This window comes from Ochotona princeps, chromosome 5, assembly GCF_030435755.1.
Source record: "Ochotona princeps isolate mOchPri1 chromosome 5, mOchPri1.hap1, whole genome shotgun sequence".
Taxonomy (NCBI): domain Eukaryota; kingdom Metazoa; phylum Chordata; class Mammalia; order Lagomorpha; family Ochotonidae; genus Ochotona; species Ochotona princeps.
In genome coordinates, this window is record NC_080836.1 from 64,319,294 (window position 1) to 64,333,627 (window position 14,334).

At 38.7% G+C, this 14,334-nt stretch overlaps 1 protein-coding gene across 1 annotated transcript in view; it reads left to right on the forward strand.

The window, feature by feature from the left end:
- The window catches only part of ITGAV (integrin subunit alpha V), a 105,612-nt gene that overhangs the window by 75,215 nt on the left and 16,063 nt on the right, over positions 1-14,334 (forward strand). The window contains exons 17-24 of the mRNA XM_058664703.1: positions 1,499-1,653; positions 3,159-3,296; positions 6,522-6,589; positions 7,224-7,371; positions 7,898-7,990; positions 12,199-12,278; positions 12,603-12,683; positions 13,451-13,556. Coding sequence (XP_058520686.1) covers positions 1,499-1,653; positions 3,159-3,296; positions 6,522-6,589; positions 7,224-7,371; positions 7,898-7,990; positions 12,199-12,278; positions 12,603-12,683; positions 13,451-13,556 — 869 coding nt within the window. The remainder of the gene's footprint in view (positions 1-1,498; positions 1,654-3,158; positions 3,297-6,521; positions 6,590-7,223; positions 7,372-7,897; positions 7,991-12,198; positions 12,279-12,602; positions 12,684-13,450; positions 13,557-14,334) is intronic.

The window sequence follows — 14,334 nt, forward strand, 5'->3', positions numbered from 1 at the left end:
TCTTAAAAACCATTATTTTAATACTTAAAATACATTATTTTAGTACTTAGTAATATGTTTTAGGATGTTCACCCTAAAACAAGTTATTGTTTTTTTATTTGAATGTTTATGGTTAAAGACATTTAAGGTTATAACGTGATTACTTTCATTGTTTGACAGTTCTTAAGCCAATTCAGAAAAAAATACACTTAATTTATGTATATTGTGAACACAGTGGTTCAAGAATGGCAAAGTAAGGCATTTAGAAGACTAAACAGTTACCAGTATGTGGGGAAAATTCTGGGAGAAATTAGTTTCATTGTTTATACATAGATGATCTACTGAGGAGTTTATATTTTATATTTTGGAGAGAAGCTCCCAGGGATGTCAGGAGTAGAAATAATTTAGAAATATTGAGAGAAGGGAGAAAAAGTTTGGTCACTAAATTTAGCTAAATTTAATTATTTAGTGAAATTTAATTAGTTATCTGAATTTCAAACCATATCTCAAATGGTTTACACGTCATGAATGGTTATTGCCATGATCTGATATTATGCTAGCTAGCAGTAAATGCTGCAGGGTGATCCTGCAGGAGAACAGAGGGCTGGAATGTTGGCTTTGTGGTTGGACTTGAAAACGTACAGAGAAGAGCCCCAGGGTTGAGCATGGTCTCGCTGGCAGATAAACTTTTGGTGGAGGCCTTGAGGAAGTTAGGGAGCTGCAGGATTTGGGGAGGAGTACTTCACATGGAACAAATGGTGATTTCGGGAAGGCTGAAGCAGGATTGTGCTTCATGGATTTGAGAATCTGAAAGGAAGGCAGGGTGACAGGATGGAACACAAAATAACCCTGCACTTTTCCCCTGTGTTTCAAATGAACACAAATGAACATGGATCTTTCCAGAAACTGGGAAAGAAACCAGTGGGACAGTATCTTCTTTTAAGGAAACTAAAGAAACAGAATCCTAACAACTGTGCTTCGAACTATTGGCTTTGCATTCACTCTTAGATGATTCTTGATGGCCTTGAAATGGCATGTGGTCCCTGGCTGCATGAGGAACATTCGAATTTATCTGAAAGGTTGATAATATTGCTTCATGGGAAGCAGGAGTTACAAATGATGGCAGTTTCTTTCATCATAGTGCTTAATACAATGGTATGAGCATATTTTAGTGCATACTATGCACCCTGCTGGCCAGACTCTTGCTGTTGGATTAATGATGGATTTCTTCATATGTCTCACTTCCTTTAACTGGAATAAAAAGACAACATTTGCTTTCTGTCTGATAGCTGTTATACTATCATTATTTAGGATTATGTATGATACTGCTTTGGGGAAAACTGAATTAATTATTATCATTAAATATTTATTTGCTATTACTCTGTACAGAAACATATAGGCATTTTTAATGACCTAGAAAAAATTGCATCTGAGGAATCAGTATTCCTGCTTATGAGAGAACTAGGGCAGATGAGCCTCCCAATGAATATAGTGGTTTTAAATCCTCTGATTTATATAGACTTCCAGGTGGAGCTTCTTTTGGATAAACTCAAGCAAAAGGGAGCAATTCGACGAGCGCTGTTTCTCCATAACAGGTCCCCAGGTCATTCCAAGAACATGACTATATTCAGAGGGGGACAGATGCAGTGTGAAGAACTGATAGCTTATCTCCGGGTAAGAGATATGTTTGTCAGTTATTATTTCTACTTTTTTCATAGTAATACTTTTCACTTCCTATAAATTGTTATTAAACCTGAGGGGAAGAACAGGAAAAAAAAATCTTGAGAACATTTGGTTATTTCCAGTGTCAAACCTGGCAGTAGACGTAATATACCATGCTGCTACTAATTGACAGAACTAAAAGAAAGGCTAAACTACAAGAAACCTATCTTTTAAAAAAAAATGATTTTGAAGGCAGATTTTACAGAGAGAGGGAGACATAGATAAGGTCTTACATCTGCTGGCTTACTTTCCAAATGGTTGCATTGGCTAGAGCTGAGCTGACCCGTGTCTCGGAGCCAGGAGCTTCTTCCAGGTCTCACACATGGGTGCAGGGGCCTTTGGGCCCCCTGGAGCTGTCTTCTGCTGCTTTCCCAGGCCATAAGCAAGGAGCTGCATCAGAAGTAGAGCAACCAGGATGTGAACTGGAACTGCAGGTGAAGGACTAGTTGCCCTGCCACTGTTCCGGCCCCAATAAATCTGTCTTTAAAATTTTGGGGAACTCTGAAGAGAGTAGATGGAAGCCCAAGATTCCAAAAGTTAGCAGTCACCTAGAAAACCCAAGTGCTCAAATGTGAATTGTAAGTTGTGTGCAAATGTGTGAGCCAAGCTTTCTGATGAGAGCAGGTACCTGGAAGGCAGTGAACATGGAGGTGCAGTCAGCAGTACCCCAGTGTGGGGCTTCAGATTCAAGGCAGAGGTACATCCTGATTCCCACCAGAGCAAGCTCAGAGCTTCTCCAGAGAGAACTTTCCCTTCTGTGGCCCAAGATTCCCACTCTGAAGTTCAACTCATCGAATTTACTTGGCTGTTGGAAGAGTGTCAGGCACAAAAGGACACAAGACACCAGGAGAAGCGACCATTACACCTGCAGAGACTTGAGATGCTTGAATTATCGGTTGAAAAATAGAAATGAAGCTTGATTGAATAAACTTTTATAGAACTCAGCACTTATGAATGGCAAGATCTCTGTCCGTTCCTCTCTCTTTCTGTCTGTCTCTTTCATATAAAAATAATTTCTTTAAAAAAGAAAACAATTAAAGAACAAAACCTCCCAGGAAGTTACAAGTTGAAAATGGCAGACTTTACATTCAGCAGGCTGGTTACCGTGAGAAGGAAGGCAGAGGGATGAAACGAGAAGGAAGAGAAGAAAGCAGTGCATAAGTAGCTTGAACAGTTTTTCGGTTCTAGTTATTCGGTTGGGTATACGTTTGCTCATTTTGTGCACATGCCATCCGTATTTCTGTGAATCAAAATATCACATTGTCAAGTAAGAATTGATTGGAAGTTTACCTGGATAATGAGCCTCTTGGGTAGTTCGTCTTACATAGGATAGTTTTGGGGAATTTTGGTTGGTGTTGAAGGTGTTGGTTGGTGTAGAGCTGACTTTGTGACGTGCATTTGAGTTTTAAGGATGATTTAGCTTGGTGTTCATTAATCTCAAGATGTTCTGTTTTTAGGATGAATCTGAATTTAGAGACAAACTCACTCCAATTACTATTTTTATGGAGTATCGCTTGGATTATAGAACAGCTGCTGATGCAACAGGCTTACAACCCATTCTTAACCAATTCACTCCTGCCAACGTTAGCCGACAGGTACTGTACTTTCACAGTTTACCATTAATTTCATACTTTGATCATTTTTGAAGACTTTATAATTCATGTTCTTACCTATAATATTTTATAATATTGGTAAGTGTTTAGTCAAAGAAGTCAGGGGAATGGATCTGAATTTTTAAATCAGATAATTATTCAGGCATAAGAATTTAGTGAAATGTAGAAAGATGTATTATTTCATATACAGAAAACAATAAAATATTTCATGGAAAATAACAAGATACCAATTTATTTGTACAGCATTTTAGTCCTAGGGTAAACATTTTTGAAATCTGTGTTATCATTTGTGTATATTTTAAAACTAAATAGCATGTATCTTTATGTGCATTGAAATATACAGGTAAAGATATATATGTATTACATTAATAATTATTTCCATAAGAGGAAGTAAAACAATATAAAATTTTATGCTGTATTATAGTCTCAGAAAATCCCGGGTAAGCCCATTTATTTAAAATACTGTTGGATAGCCTATGTTTCACTGTCTTCAAGTTACATATTCATATTTCTAGATTATATTTCTGTCGTCATTGGACTGTTTACTTAGTACCCTAGTTTCAGGTTATCGTTTCCTTTTAGTTCCTATTAGTTGGTCTTTTTTTTTTTTTTTTTGCAGTTCTTTTTGCACTTATGCTGAAATAACAGCATAAGTCTAATTGTATTTCTTAAAAGTTTTCTGTAATTTAAAAAATTCACTTTCATATTTCATTTTGTGTATTAATACTGGCGTTCATTAATAATAAATATTTCTGTGTTCTTTTTTTATGTTTTTAATTTTTGGTGGATGCACAATATTATGTTGATCAATACTTTGATGATAAATATGTGTGATGGGTGTTTGGTGTTGTGGTTAAGACACTGTTTGGAATACCACATCCTTTGTCAGAGTACGAGGGTACTAGCCCAGCTTCCTGCTGCTGTAACTCCTGGAGTTGGCAGGTGATACCCCCAATTCTTGGGTCCTAGCCAGCCATGAGGGAGAGCAGTATTGCATTTCAGTCTGCGCCCCACTCTTTCAGTCTGTCTTTGTTTTTCTGCCTTTCAAGTGTTAGTTATTTTACACTGTTGCAGCCATTAGGGAGTGATTCAGGGATGGAATAATTTCTCTGCTTCTTTCTCTTTGCTTTTTGAAAGCAATGAAAGTAAATAGAGTTTTGTAAATATATATGAGAATCCTTGAAGTTTGTGGAAAACGCACATTCTCTTTCAATGCAGTTTGCCCCCAGACTTTTTGAAATACTCTCAGAAAGTTCACGTTTTGTGCAGGATATTTAGCATTTAGTTGCAGAGCTTTGGTTCTCTGGGCTTGGAAGACCTTGTTCTGTGCTATGCTGTTTCTGGACCTATCTTTGATGATAACATGTTTTACTGCTGTTGTTGCTGCTATCATGCCAGCTAAGTCCTTTTTCTTTCCTGAAGAGCGGTAGTTAGCCAAATAGCACTTTATCAAAATTTTGTTGATATTATATATATATATATATATATGAATCCCACTTCAGATAATTAATCTGTAACACCAGCTCAGGGTGTTATAACACCATAGCACTCATTTATTATCTGCAGAATTCATACTTTGTTCCTGGACAAATTGAATAGTTATGTATACTTGGCATGACTTAAAAAATCGTCTTAAATTCTTCAGTCATGCATTTTTTTCTTGAAGCTTGAAGCATCTGCTGTGTCTAAGTAATTGAACTAATTCAGTTATTTCCCCCACCCCCGGTAACAGCACATCCCTTGTAACTTAAAATTTTCCAAACGTTTTTTCCACAGAAGATTCCATGTATTTTCTTTCGTTTTAAATCCTCTTTTCTCTGGTTTTATCTGCCTCTGGGCCTGAAACCTTTTTGATTGTAATAATGTGCAAACTAAAAATGGCTTCATTTTTGGGCCCAGTACAGTAGCCTATTAGCTAAAGCCCTCGCCTTGCATGTGCCAGGATCCCATATGGGCACCGATTTGTGCCCTGGCCACCCCGTTTCCCATCTAGTTCCCTTCTTATGGCCTGGGAAGGCAGTCAAGGACAGCCCAAAGCCTTGGGACCCTGCACCCGTGTGGGAGACCTGGAAGAGGCTCCGGGCTCCTGGCCTCAGATCAGCGCAGCTCTAGCCATTGGGGAGTGAATCATTGGATGGAAGATCTTCCTCTCTGTCTCCTCCTCTTTGTATATCTGACTTTCTAATAAAAATAAAAGAATTTTTATTTTCATTTTTATTTTCCTAATTTATATATTTCTTTTAAATCCTACTTAAAGTTTTGCTTCCTGTTAATATTTCACTTCTTTGAATTTTTTAAAGGACTGCTTTTTTTGAAAGGCAGATGTTGCAGGGAGAGAACAGAGATGGAGGGAGGTCTTCCCTCTGCTGGTCCACCCCCCAGATGGCTGCAATGATTGGAGCTGAGTGGATCTGAAGCCCGGAGATCCTCCTGGGTCTCCCACATGGGTGCACAGTTCCAAGAACTTAAACTGTCTCTTCTGTTGCTTTCCCAGATCATAAGCAAGGAGCTGGATCAAAGTGGAGCAGACAGGACATGAGCTGGTGCCCATATGGGATGCCAGTGTCAGAGGCGGTGGAGTGAAGCAGTAGGCTGCTCTGCCACTGCACTGGCCCCTCTGTATTTTTTTGTACTCTAGGAGCTGGTATGTTCTCCTGCCTGTGTCTTGGCGTGCTGGTGATAGTTTTTGTGTTTTGTGTATCCTGATCATTTTAACATTTTGAGTTCCTTTCTTTTCTTTTCTTTACAGATAAAAGCAAACATACTGAACCCCATTTTATCCAGTTTCTTCCTTATTTTTTCTGAATCGCTGCTGTGTGATATTGGCCAAAGCCATTTTAGTAACACTCTACTAGGGAGCTTATTTTGCTAAGAACACAAAGCCTAGCTAGCAATGTAATAAGATTAAACTCTATTTTCTTGAATATCTCAGGATATATTTCAAAATGCCACAGCTAATTTGAGATAAAACTACAAAGTCCCAAGAATTACATTATATGCTATATTCTTTCTCATTCTCAGCCTCCTACACCAATGTGTGTGAAAATAAGTGACCATGATCTTGTTTACATTTAGGTTTACAGACATGTTGAGAAGTATTTTTAAAAATCAGTCTATGTACATACAGGTATATCCACATATATGCATTGAAATAAAGTTTGTATTACTATTTTGCCATATAGAAAAAGATAAATTTATCTTTTCCAGGCACATATTCTGCTTGATTGTGGTGAAGACAATGTCTGCAAACCTAAGCTGGAAGTTTCTGTACAGAGGTAAGTTTTGTTATAAAAATGAAGAGTGCAGTCAGAGACTTTTTAGGTAAAAGGATGCATTTTGCTATTGAAAGCACTAATATAATTTTAATGATAAGTACTGATATTGGAGGATAATCTGTCATCTTCTATAATAAAATTATCCACCTTAAACCCTAAGGTGTCATCTATATTTTTACTCATTGCTTAGATTGGCTGACTTAATACCGTCCAGAATGGAGTAGTACCACAACGTAATATGATGTTATTTTCAGGGTATGCTTCTTTGTAGACCTATTCTAAGGAGTATTTTTATTGTGTTATATTACATGAATGTGATAATCCTATGAAATCATGACAAATGATTAATCTGCTGTTAGAAAAAATTGAGAATTAAGCACATGCAGAGTTAGATGTGAGCACTTGGTATATAATAGTAGCATCAGTGTTTTCTTTCATTGAGTAGACAGCACGGAATTTGTACCTAATATGTTATATTCTATTTGCTATTGAGCTGTGAATTAGTCTTTAAATATCTCAAGGCACTCTTGAGCTTGTCAGTGCTATCTGTGTTTTTCTGTTTGGTTTCTTTGAATAGTCATATGCTCCCTGTGCTATGTTTTTTTCACTGTCTGGGTTTGTGTTTTACTTGTAGTGATCAAAAGAAGATCTATATTGGGGATGACAACCCTCTGACATTGATTATTCGGGCTCAGAATCAAGGGGAAGGTGCCTACGAGGCTGAGCTCATTGTTTCCATTCCGCCGCAGGCTGATTTCATCGGGGTTGTTCGAAATAGTGAAGTAAGCAACCTCCTCTTTGAAATGCACTCACCGGTCTTACTAACATTAATGAACAAGCCCTTATTTAGTGAAGCACAAGCTTAGCCATTCTACCTATGCTCCACTGCTAGACAGTGGATTGCTTATCTTATGTAATCCCTTTCAAGCCTAATACTTCTTACAACGCGTTGCTACATTTTTAGAATTGCTGGCTTACTGTCTGAAAACAAGGTCAGGCAGATAAAGTGTCTGAGCCTGTCCATCAAATTCCTTGTCAGAGGCAATATAGTCATCCGTCTAAGTCCTCTGGGGATCTTTCAGATACATTTTTACATATTTATGTGGCAGTTTTACCCAATTCTGACTTCCTTATTCCTATTTTTTCTCAAATAGATGAATTTGCTTCATTAAAAAAGAAACTTAAAAAATCCAGTTTTGTGATGTTATGTAGCAACTTTATAATCATATGCTTTCTGTGTTTTATTTATTTACTTTTTTGGTTACAAATTTATTTCCTTTTTACATCCTGTTCCTTTATCCATCAAAGGCCTTAGCAAGACTGTCCTGTGCATTTAAGACAGAGAACCAAACCCGCCAGGTGGTGTGTGATCTGGGAAATCCAATGAAGGCCGGAACCCAAGTAAGGCATTTTAATCAAATGCATTTTCTCTCCACAAATAGAACCACACTCTTCTTTCTAGGTTCGTGTGTAGTGATTTCTTGAATAAAAATTTCGTAAGAGTGTCTTTAAATGTGTTTTGATTTACAATTCAGTAATTAGAGTTTTGTTTCATTAAAATATTGAAATAACAGTTTTTGCTATTATGCTATGTTAGCAGAGCTACGCTTGACAGTAGTTTGATAAATCAGCAATAGCATGAATTAAACCAGGGTTGAGGATTCAAGGTTCGTTTGCATATTTATAATGTCATCCACAGCCCAACAAAATTATCTTACAAGTTGGCCTGTATTCAGCTTATGAGCCAGGCATTCCCCACTTTGGATTTAGGCTAAGGTTTCAAGTTATAACTTTGATATTTACTTTGAAAAATTTGTTTGTTTGTTTGAATGAGCTATACGGAGAGAGGGAGAGACAGAGATCTTTTGACCGCTGGTTCACTTTCCAGATGGCTGCGACTGCTTAGACTGGACCAGGCAGAAGCCAGCAGCCAGGACACTCACTCACATCTCCCATGTGGGTGGCAGGGGAACAAATACTTGTGCCATCTTCCATTGCTTTTGCCAGGTTGTTAGCAGGAAATTGGAATGGGAATGAAACAGGTAGGACACAAGTGAATGCCCATAGGAGAGAGGTTGGCATTGTAGGTGGTGTTTTTAATTGCTATGCTGCAACACCAGCCTTGTAATTTTCATATGTATTTTTAAAATTTTATTTATTTATTTATTTGAGTTATATAAAGTGAGAGCCAGAGACAGGTATGCCATTCACTGTTTCACTCCCCAGATGGCTCCGCTGGTTGGGGATGGTCCAGGCTGATGCTAGAGCTGCATGGGTGCTAGGGGCCCAAGGATTTGGATCATTCTCTTCTGCTTTCCCAGGTGCATTAGCCAGGAAGCTAAATCAGAAGAAAAGCATCCAGGCCTTGAGCTGGTGCCCTTAAGGGGTGCTGAGGCTGCAGGTTTAATGCACTGTACCACAGATCAGGCCCAGATTTATTGTTTGTAATGCATATTTTAGTGGGTCCTCAAAGCTAACGTAGTGAATACAAGGACTGTCATTCTTAGGTGAGATAGAGTTACCTAATGGATTTGAAGCCCTAGGGTAAGGATTTTAAACAAGGATCAAAACAAGGCTTGACTGTGTCCATTTTTCCCACACATGGAAGAATAGGAGTACAGGAGTTTGGAAGGAAGCACATCTTTTCCACATCCTCTCAAGAATAGATGAAATAGGGCCCGGCAGCGTGGCCTAGCGGCTAAAGTCCTCGCCTTGAAAGCCCCGGGATCCCATATGGGCACCGGTTCTAATCCCGGCAGCTCCACTTCCCATCCAGCTCCCTGCTTGTGGCCTGGGAAAGCAGTCGAGGACGGCCCAGTGCATTGGGACCCTGCACCCGCGTGGGAGACCTGGAGGAGGTTCCAGGTTCCCGGCTTTGGATCGGCGCGCATCGGCCCGTTGCGGCTCACTTGGGGAGTGAGTCATCAGACAGAAGATCTTCCTCTCTGTCTCTCCTCCTCTGTGTATATCTGGCTGTAATAAAATGAATAAATCTTTAAAAAAAAAAAAGAACAGATGAAATATCGCTTGTCGGATTCCTAGAATTTGAAGCAAAGGGCAATGTGTATTGTGTTACTTGTACCACAGGATTTAAATTAATGGCACATTGCTGTTGGTGCTTCAGAGCTGTGTTAATGTAGATCTAATGTTCTGTGTCGCTTTTAGTGTGATTTTCATTAAAAGTCACTATGTTTATGTGTATGCTAGCTTAGGAAAGAGGAATTGAGCAAAATATCTTGAGTTCCATTTTTTCCCACAGTAGTCCATGTTTAGTTTGCAAGTCAGCTGGCTCTTGATCTCATCCACTCCAGCATTTTGGTTATTGTTGATAGCTCCTTCAGTATAGCTGGTCCCATGTTATTCCGAATGGTCAGGTCTTGGCTTACTGAAGTGGGAGGTGGTCCTCAAGAAATACCATTTCTAAAAATTCATGTATTTTCATCTCTATTTGAAAGGCAGATTGAGAGAAAGACAGCATCAGAGTGAGATTTTCTGGCTGCTGGTTTACTGCCCAAATGGTCACAAAAACTGTGGCCTGCCCAGACCAAAGCCAAGAGTCTAGCTATGTAAGCAGTTGTCTGTTGCTTCCCAGGGTGCTCACAGGCAGGAAGGTGGAGTCGGAGCACAGTTAGGATTGTACCCAAGAACTTAGTGTGGGATATGGAAATCTCATGCAGTGTCCTGATCACTGTACCAAAACCGAGTATCTGTCCCAGGAATACAATTTGAATGTGTCTTGTATAAGACTCTGCTGGAAGCATTCTTTCCAATACCTTATGATTCAGTTATTTTCTTTAAAGATCTCAGTTTTCCACTTGTAGACTTCAGAATGTTTGGTGTTTGAAGGTTATAAGAGAAGAAATTCTGGTTCTGGCCATTCTCATGGCTTCCCCATTTTAAAGAAATTATTTATTTATTTGTTCATTTGCTTGCTTATATGAAAGGCAAAATGACAGAAAAAGAGGAAGAATTGGAAAAAAGAATTTCCAGAGACTAGTTAACATTCCATATGGCCTCACAGCCAGGACTGTGTCAGGCCACAACCAGGAGCCTGGAGCTCCATCTGTGATTGACAGGAACCCAAACACTTGCATCAATTTCTACTGCTTTTCCAGGTGCATTAGCAGGAAAGTGGGTCCGAAGTAGAGCCTCCAGGATTTATACTATCACTGTTGTAACAGACGGAAGCTTAACGTGCTCTCCATACAGGCATGACTCATGCCTCCTTAAGCCAGATTTTTTCTTTTTCTGTAAATATTTATTTATTTTAATAGGGGTTACAGAGAAAAATCTTACATACTTTGTTCACTCCCCAAATGGCCACAAAGCCAGAGCTGAGCCAGTCCGAAGCCAGGAGCAGCTTCTGGGTCTCCCACATGAGAGACTTGGGCTATTCTCTGCTGCTTTCTCAGGAAATTAGGTTGGAAGTAGAGTAGCTGGGATATGAACTGGTGCCCATATTTGATGCCAGCCCAACAGGTGGAAGATAAAGCTATGGAGCCACCATGCCGGCCCCTGCATCAGATTCTTATATCAATTCCTTTCCTCTTTTTTGACTTGCTAACACAGTTCAGTTATTCACTTCTTCTTACCAATTGTCCAGGATTTTGGATCACATTTACTTTCAGGAGGATCTTTAATGTTTTAATTGTTAACTGTGATTAGCAAAAAAGAAGGGAAGAGAAGGGAAGGATAGGGCAGGGGAGGAAAGAGGAGGCTTAGGGAAGGGATAGGAGATTGTCGTTAGGAAGAGATCTCTCTTAGTCTCGCTCTTACTCTGCTTTTGTGTTATGTTGCCTTTTCAATACATTTACATATATACATTTATAAATTTATGGATTGGCCTAGGTGTCTTTTTTTTTTTCAGTTCAGCTGGCTTATTTTTTTTTTATTAAATTTATTCATTAATTACATTGTGTTGTAATTACATAGAATCTGGGATTCTCCCCCCACCCTCCCCCCATGGTGGGTTCCTCCACCCCGCTGCATAACCATAGTTCAAGTTCAGTTAAAATTCCCTCCCTGCAAGTATTTGCCAAGCATAGAGTCCAACACGCGCCTGATCTTGTCTGATCTCGGAAGCTAAGCAGGGTTGGGCCTGGTTAGTACTTGGATGGGAGGCCTACGTGTCTTAAAGAGACTCAGTGGGAAATGGGTTATCCAAGCTCAGTCTTGCTGTAAGCTCAGGAAGACCTATTTCATTAGGCAAGCTTTGTGGTATAGTGGGTTAAGCTGCTGCCTATGATGCTGCCATCCAGTATGTTTACTGGTTTCTCTTCCAGTTGCTCTACTTGTTGTACAGTTTCCTGCTAATGCACCTTGGAAAGCAGTGGAAGTTGGCTCAAGTGCTTGGGCCCCTATGACCTATGTGGTAGACCCGAGTTGACGCTCCTGGCTTCCGTCTGGGCCAGCCTTCCTTGTTGTGGCAGTTTGGGAATTGAACCAGTGGATGGAAGATTGACTCTTTTGCCCTTCAAATAACCAATGATAAATCTTAAATAATAAGAAAAAACAAAAAATCCTATATTAGATTTTTTTTTCACTATTGGATTTGTAATTTTCCTAATGAGACACTGGCTAACATTATTATCTTTTCTTCTCCCATTCAGCTCCAAGCAGGTCTTCGTTTCAGTGTGCACCAGCAATCAGAAATGGATACTTCTGTGAAATTTGATTTACAAATTCAAAGGTATGAGAAGAACTTTATTAAGTTATAACTATGGAAGAAAGTGTTTGTTACAAGTATGTAAAATGCTTAATACATAAGTTAAAAATTTTAGCATTTTAAAAAATCTACATTTGTGTAATAATGATTCTTCCAGTTTTGGGTTTGTAAGGCATAATTTAAAAAATAAGAAATAAAACATCTTGTAATTAAGTTATTTTTTATCCCATATTTGTGTATTTTTTGCTGTTAACTTGTTTGTTTTTACTATAACTGGATTTATTCCTGTATTATTTTGATGATGATTATACTCATTTCAGTCTTAAATATATTTTATTTCCTTTTCAGCTCCAATCTTTTTGACAGAGTAAGCCCGATGGTATCTTACAAAGTGGATCTTGCCGTTTTAGCTGCTGTTGAGATAAGAGGGTCAGTGTGATTAAGAATTTAAATGTTTTATTCTCATGATTACTTTTTCAAAGTAGCTACTAGGCTATAGCCTCTTTTAGAGATGTAAGGTATTAACTGTGCTCCAAAGCTCCAGATGTTTAGTTGGCTTTACTCTGAGACGGGATAAGACAGGGCACTAGGCACAAGCTGAATTTATTGAATTTTCAGAAGAATTTTCTCTTTTTTTCCTTCAGAGACATTTATTTATTTATTTATTTATTTATTTATTTATTCATTTATTTATTTATTTATTTAAGAGGTGGAAAGAAAGGGAGAGACAGAGAGAGGTATCATCCATCTCTTAACTCTCTCCCCAAAAGTTCAGTGACCAGGGCCAGGCAAGGGCCAAAACCAGGAGTCTGAAAAGCCACATCTGGGTCTCTCACATGGGAAGGATCGGCCCAAGCACTTGGTCTGTCTTCTGCTGCCTTTTCAGAACCTTCATTGAGGCACTGAATGGGAAGTGAAGCACTCGGGACTGAAACCTGCCCTGTTCGTAAGGGTTGCCACAATATCAGGCAATGACGTTAACCTTCAGTACCACAACAGATGTCCCTCCCCACATTTATTTTCTGTTCACCTGTTTAAAGTAAAATTGGTTAAGATAGTTTTTGTACATGTGTGCATTTACTAGTTGTTTATTTTAAAAATCTATTTTTATTTTTTTTTCTTTTTGAATATTGATGCTTTTGAAGATTGACTGTGCCATTCAGATACTCATGTTAGGTTTTCTTGGATCATTGTAGAGTCTCCAGTCCCGACCATATCTTTCTTCCAATTCCAAATTGGGAACACAAGGAGAATCCTGAGACAGAAGAAGATGTTGGACCAGTTGTTCAGCACATCTATGAGGTCTGTAGCTTTTAGATTTAACCAAACCATGTTGAGAGAGCCGGCAAAGAGAAGAATGGCTGAGCTAATTTTAAAAAATAATTCTGTGTAGATTTAATGTAAACTGTGTACCATTCACATATGTATCAGAGGTTTCTTTGAAAATCTTCCCTATTTGTAAGTTCATTTTTATCAGACAAATTTAGCTTATAATTTGTGTTTTGTTTTTTCTCTTTTTAAAGAAGATATGATTTAAAATCTGATAGTTTTTGAATAAGAGAAATAGAACATTGTTTATTTTCTGTTGTACACGTTGCAGTTCTGAGTAAAAACTGAAACTATTCCTAGAAGATATCAATATAATTTTTAAAAAATGTGTTTCCATTTCAATATTGTTTACATAGTTGAGAGGGATGCATGTGGGCCTGCAGTTAGGATGCATGCCCATGTGGGCCTCTGATTAGGATCGGGGAGGTTCAGGTACTGAAGAAGGTAGGTAGGACAGTTTTTTTCTCCCTCCTTGTCCATAGGGGAAGAAGGGGAGGGGGCTGCCCCTTGCTGTCAAACTACATCAGCATGCAGGGGTGGGGGACAGTCATTTGATGACACCTTAGAGACCCCTGTGTGGGAAGAGTATTCCAAGGGTGTTGCTTGAATGGTTTTGATAGTTCTGAGAAGTTGTTGGTTTTGTTGCTCCAGGCTTGAGAAAATCTTACCAAAGTCTTTTGGTTGACAAAGTCTATCTTGGTGCATCCATAGACCCAGGGACATGCTACAGAGCTTGGCCAGAATTGTTTAA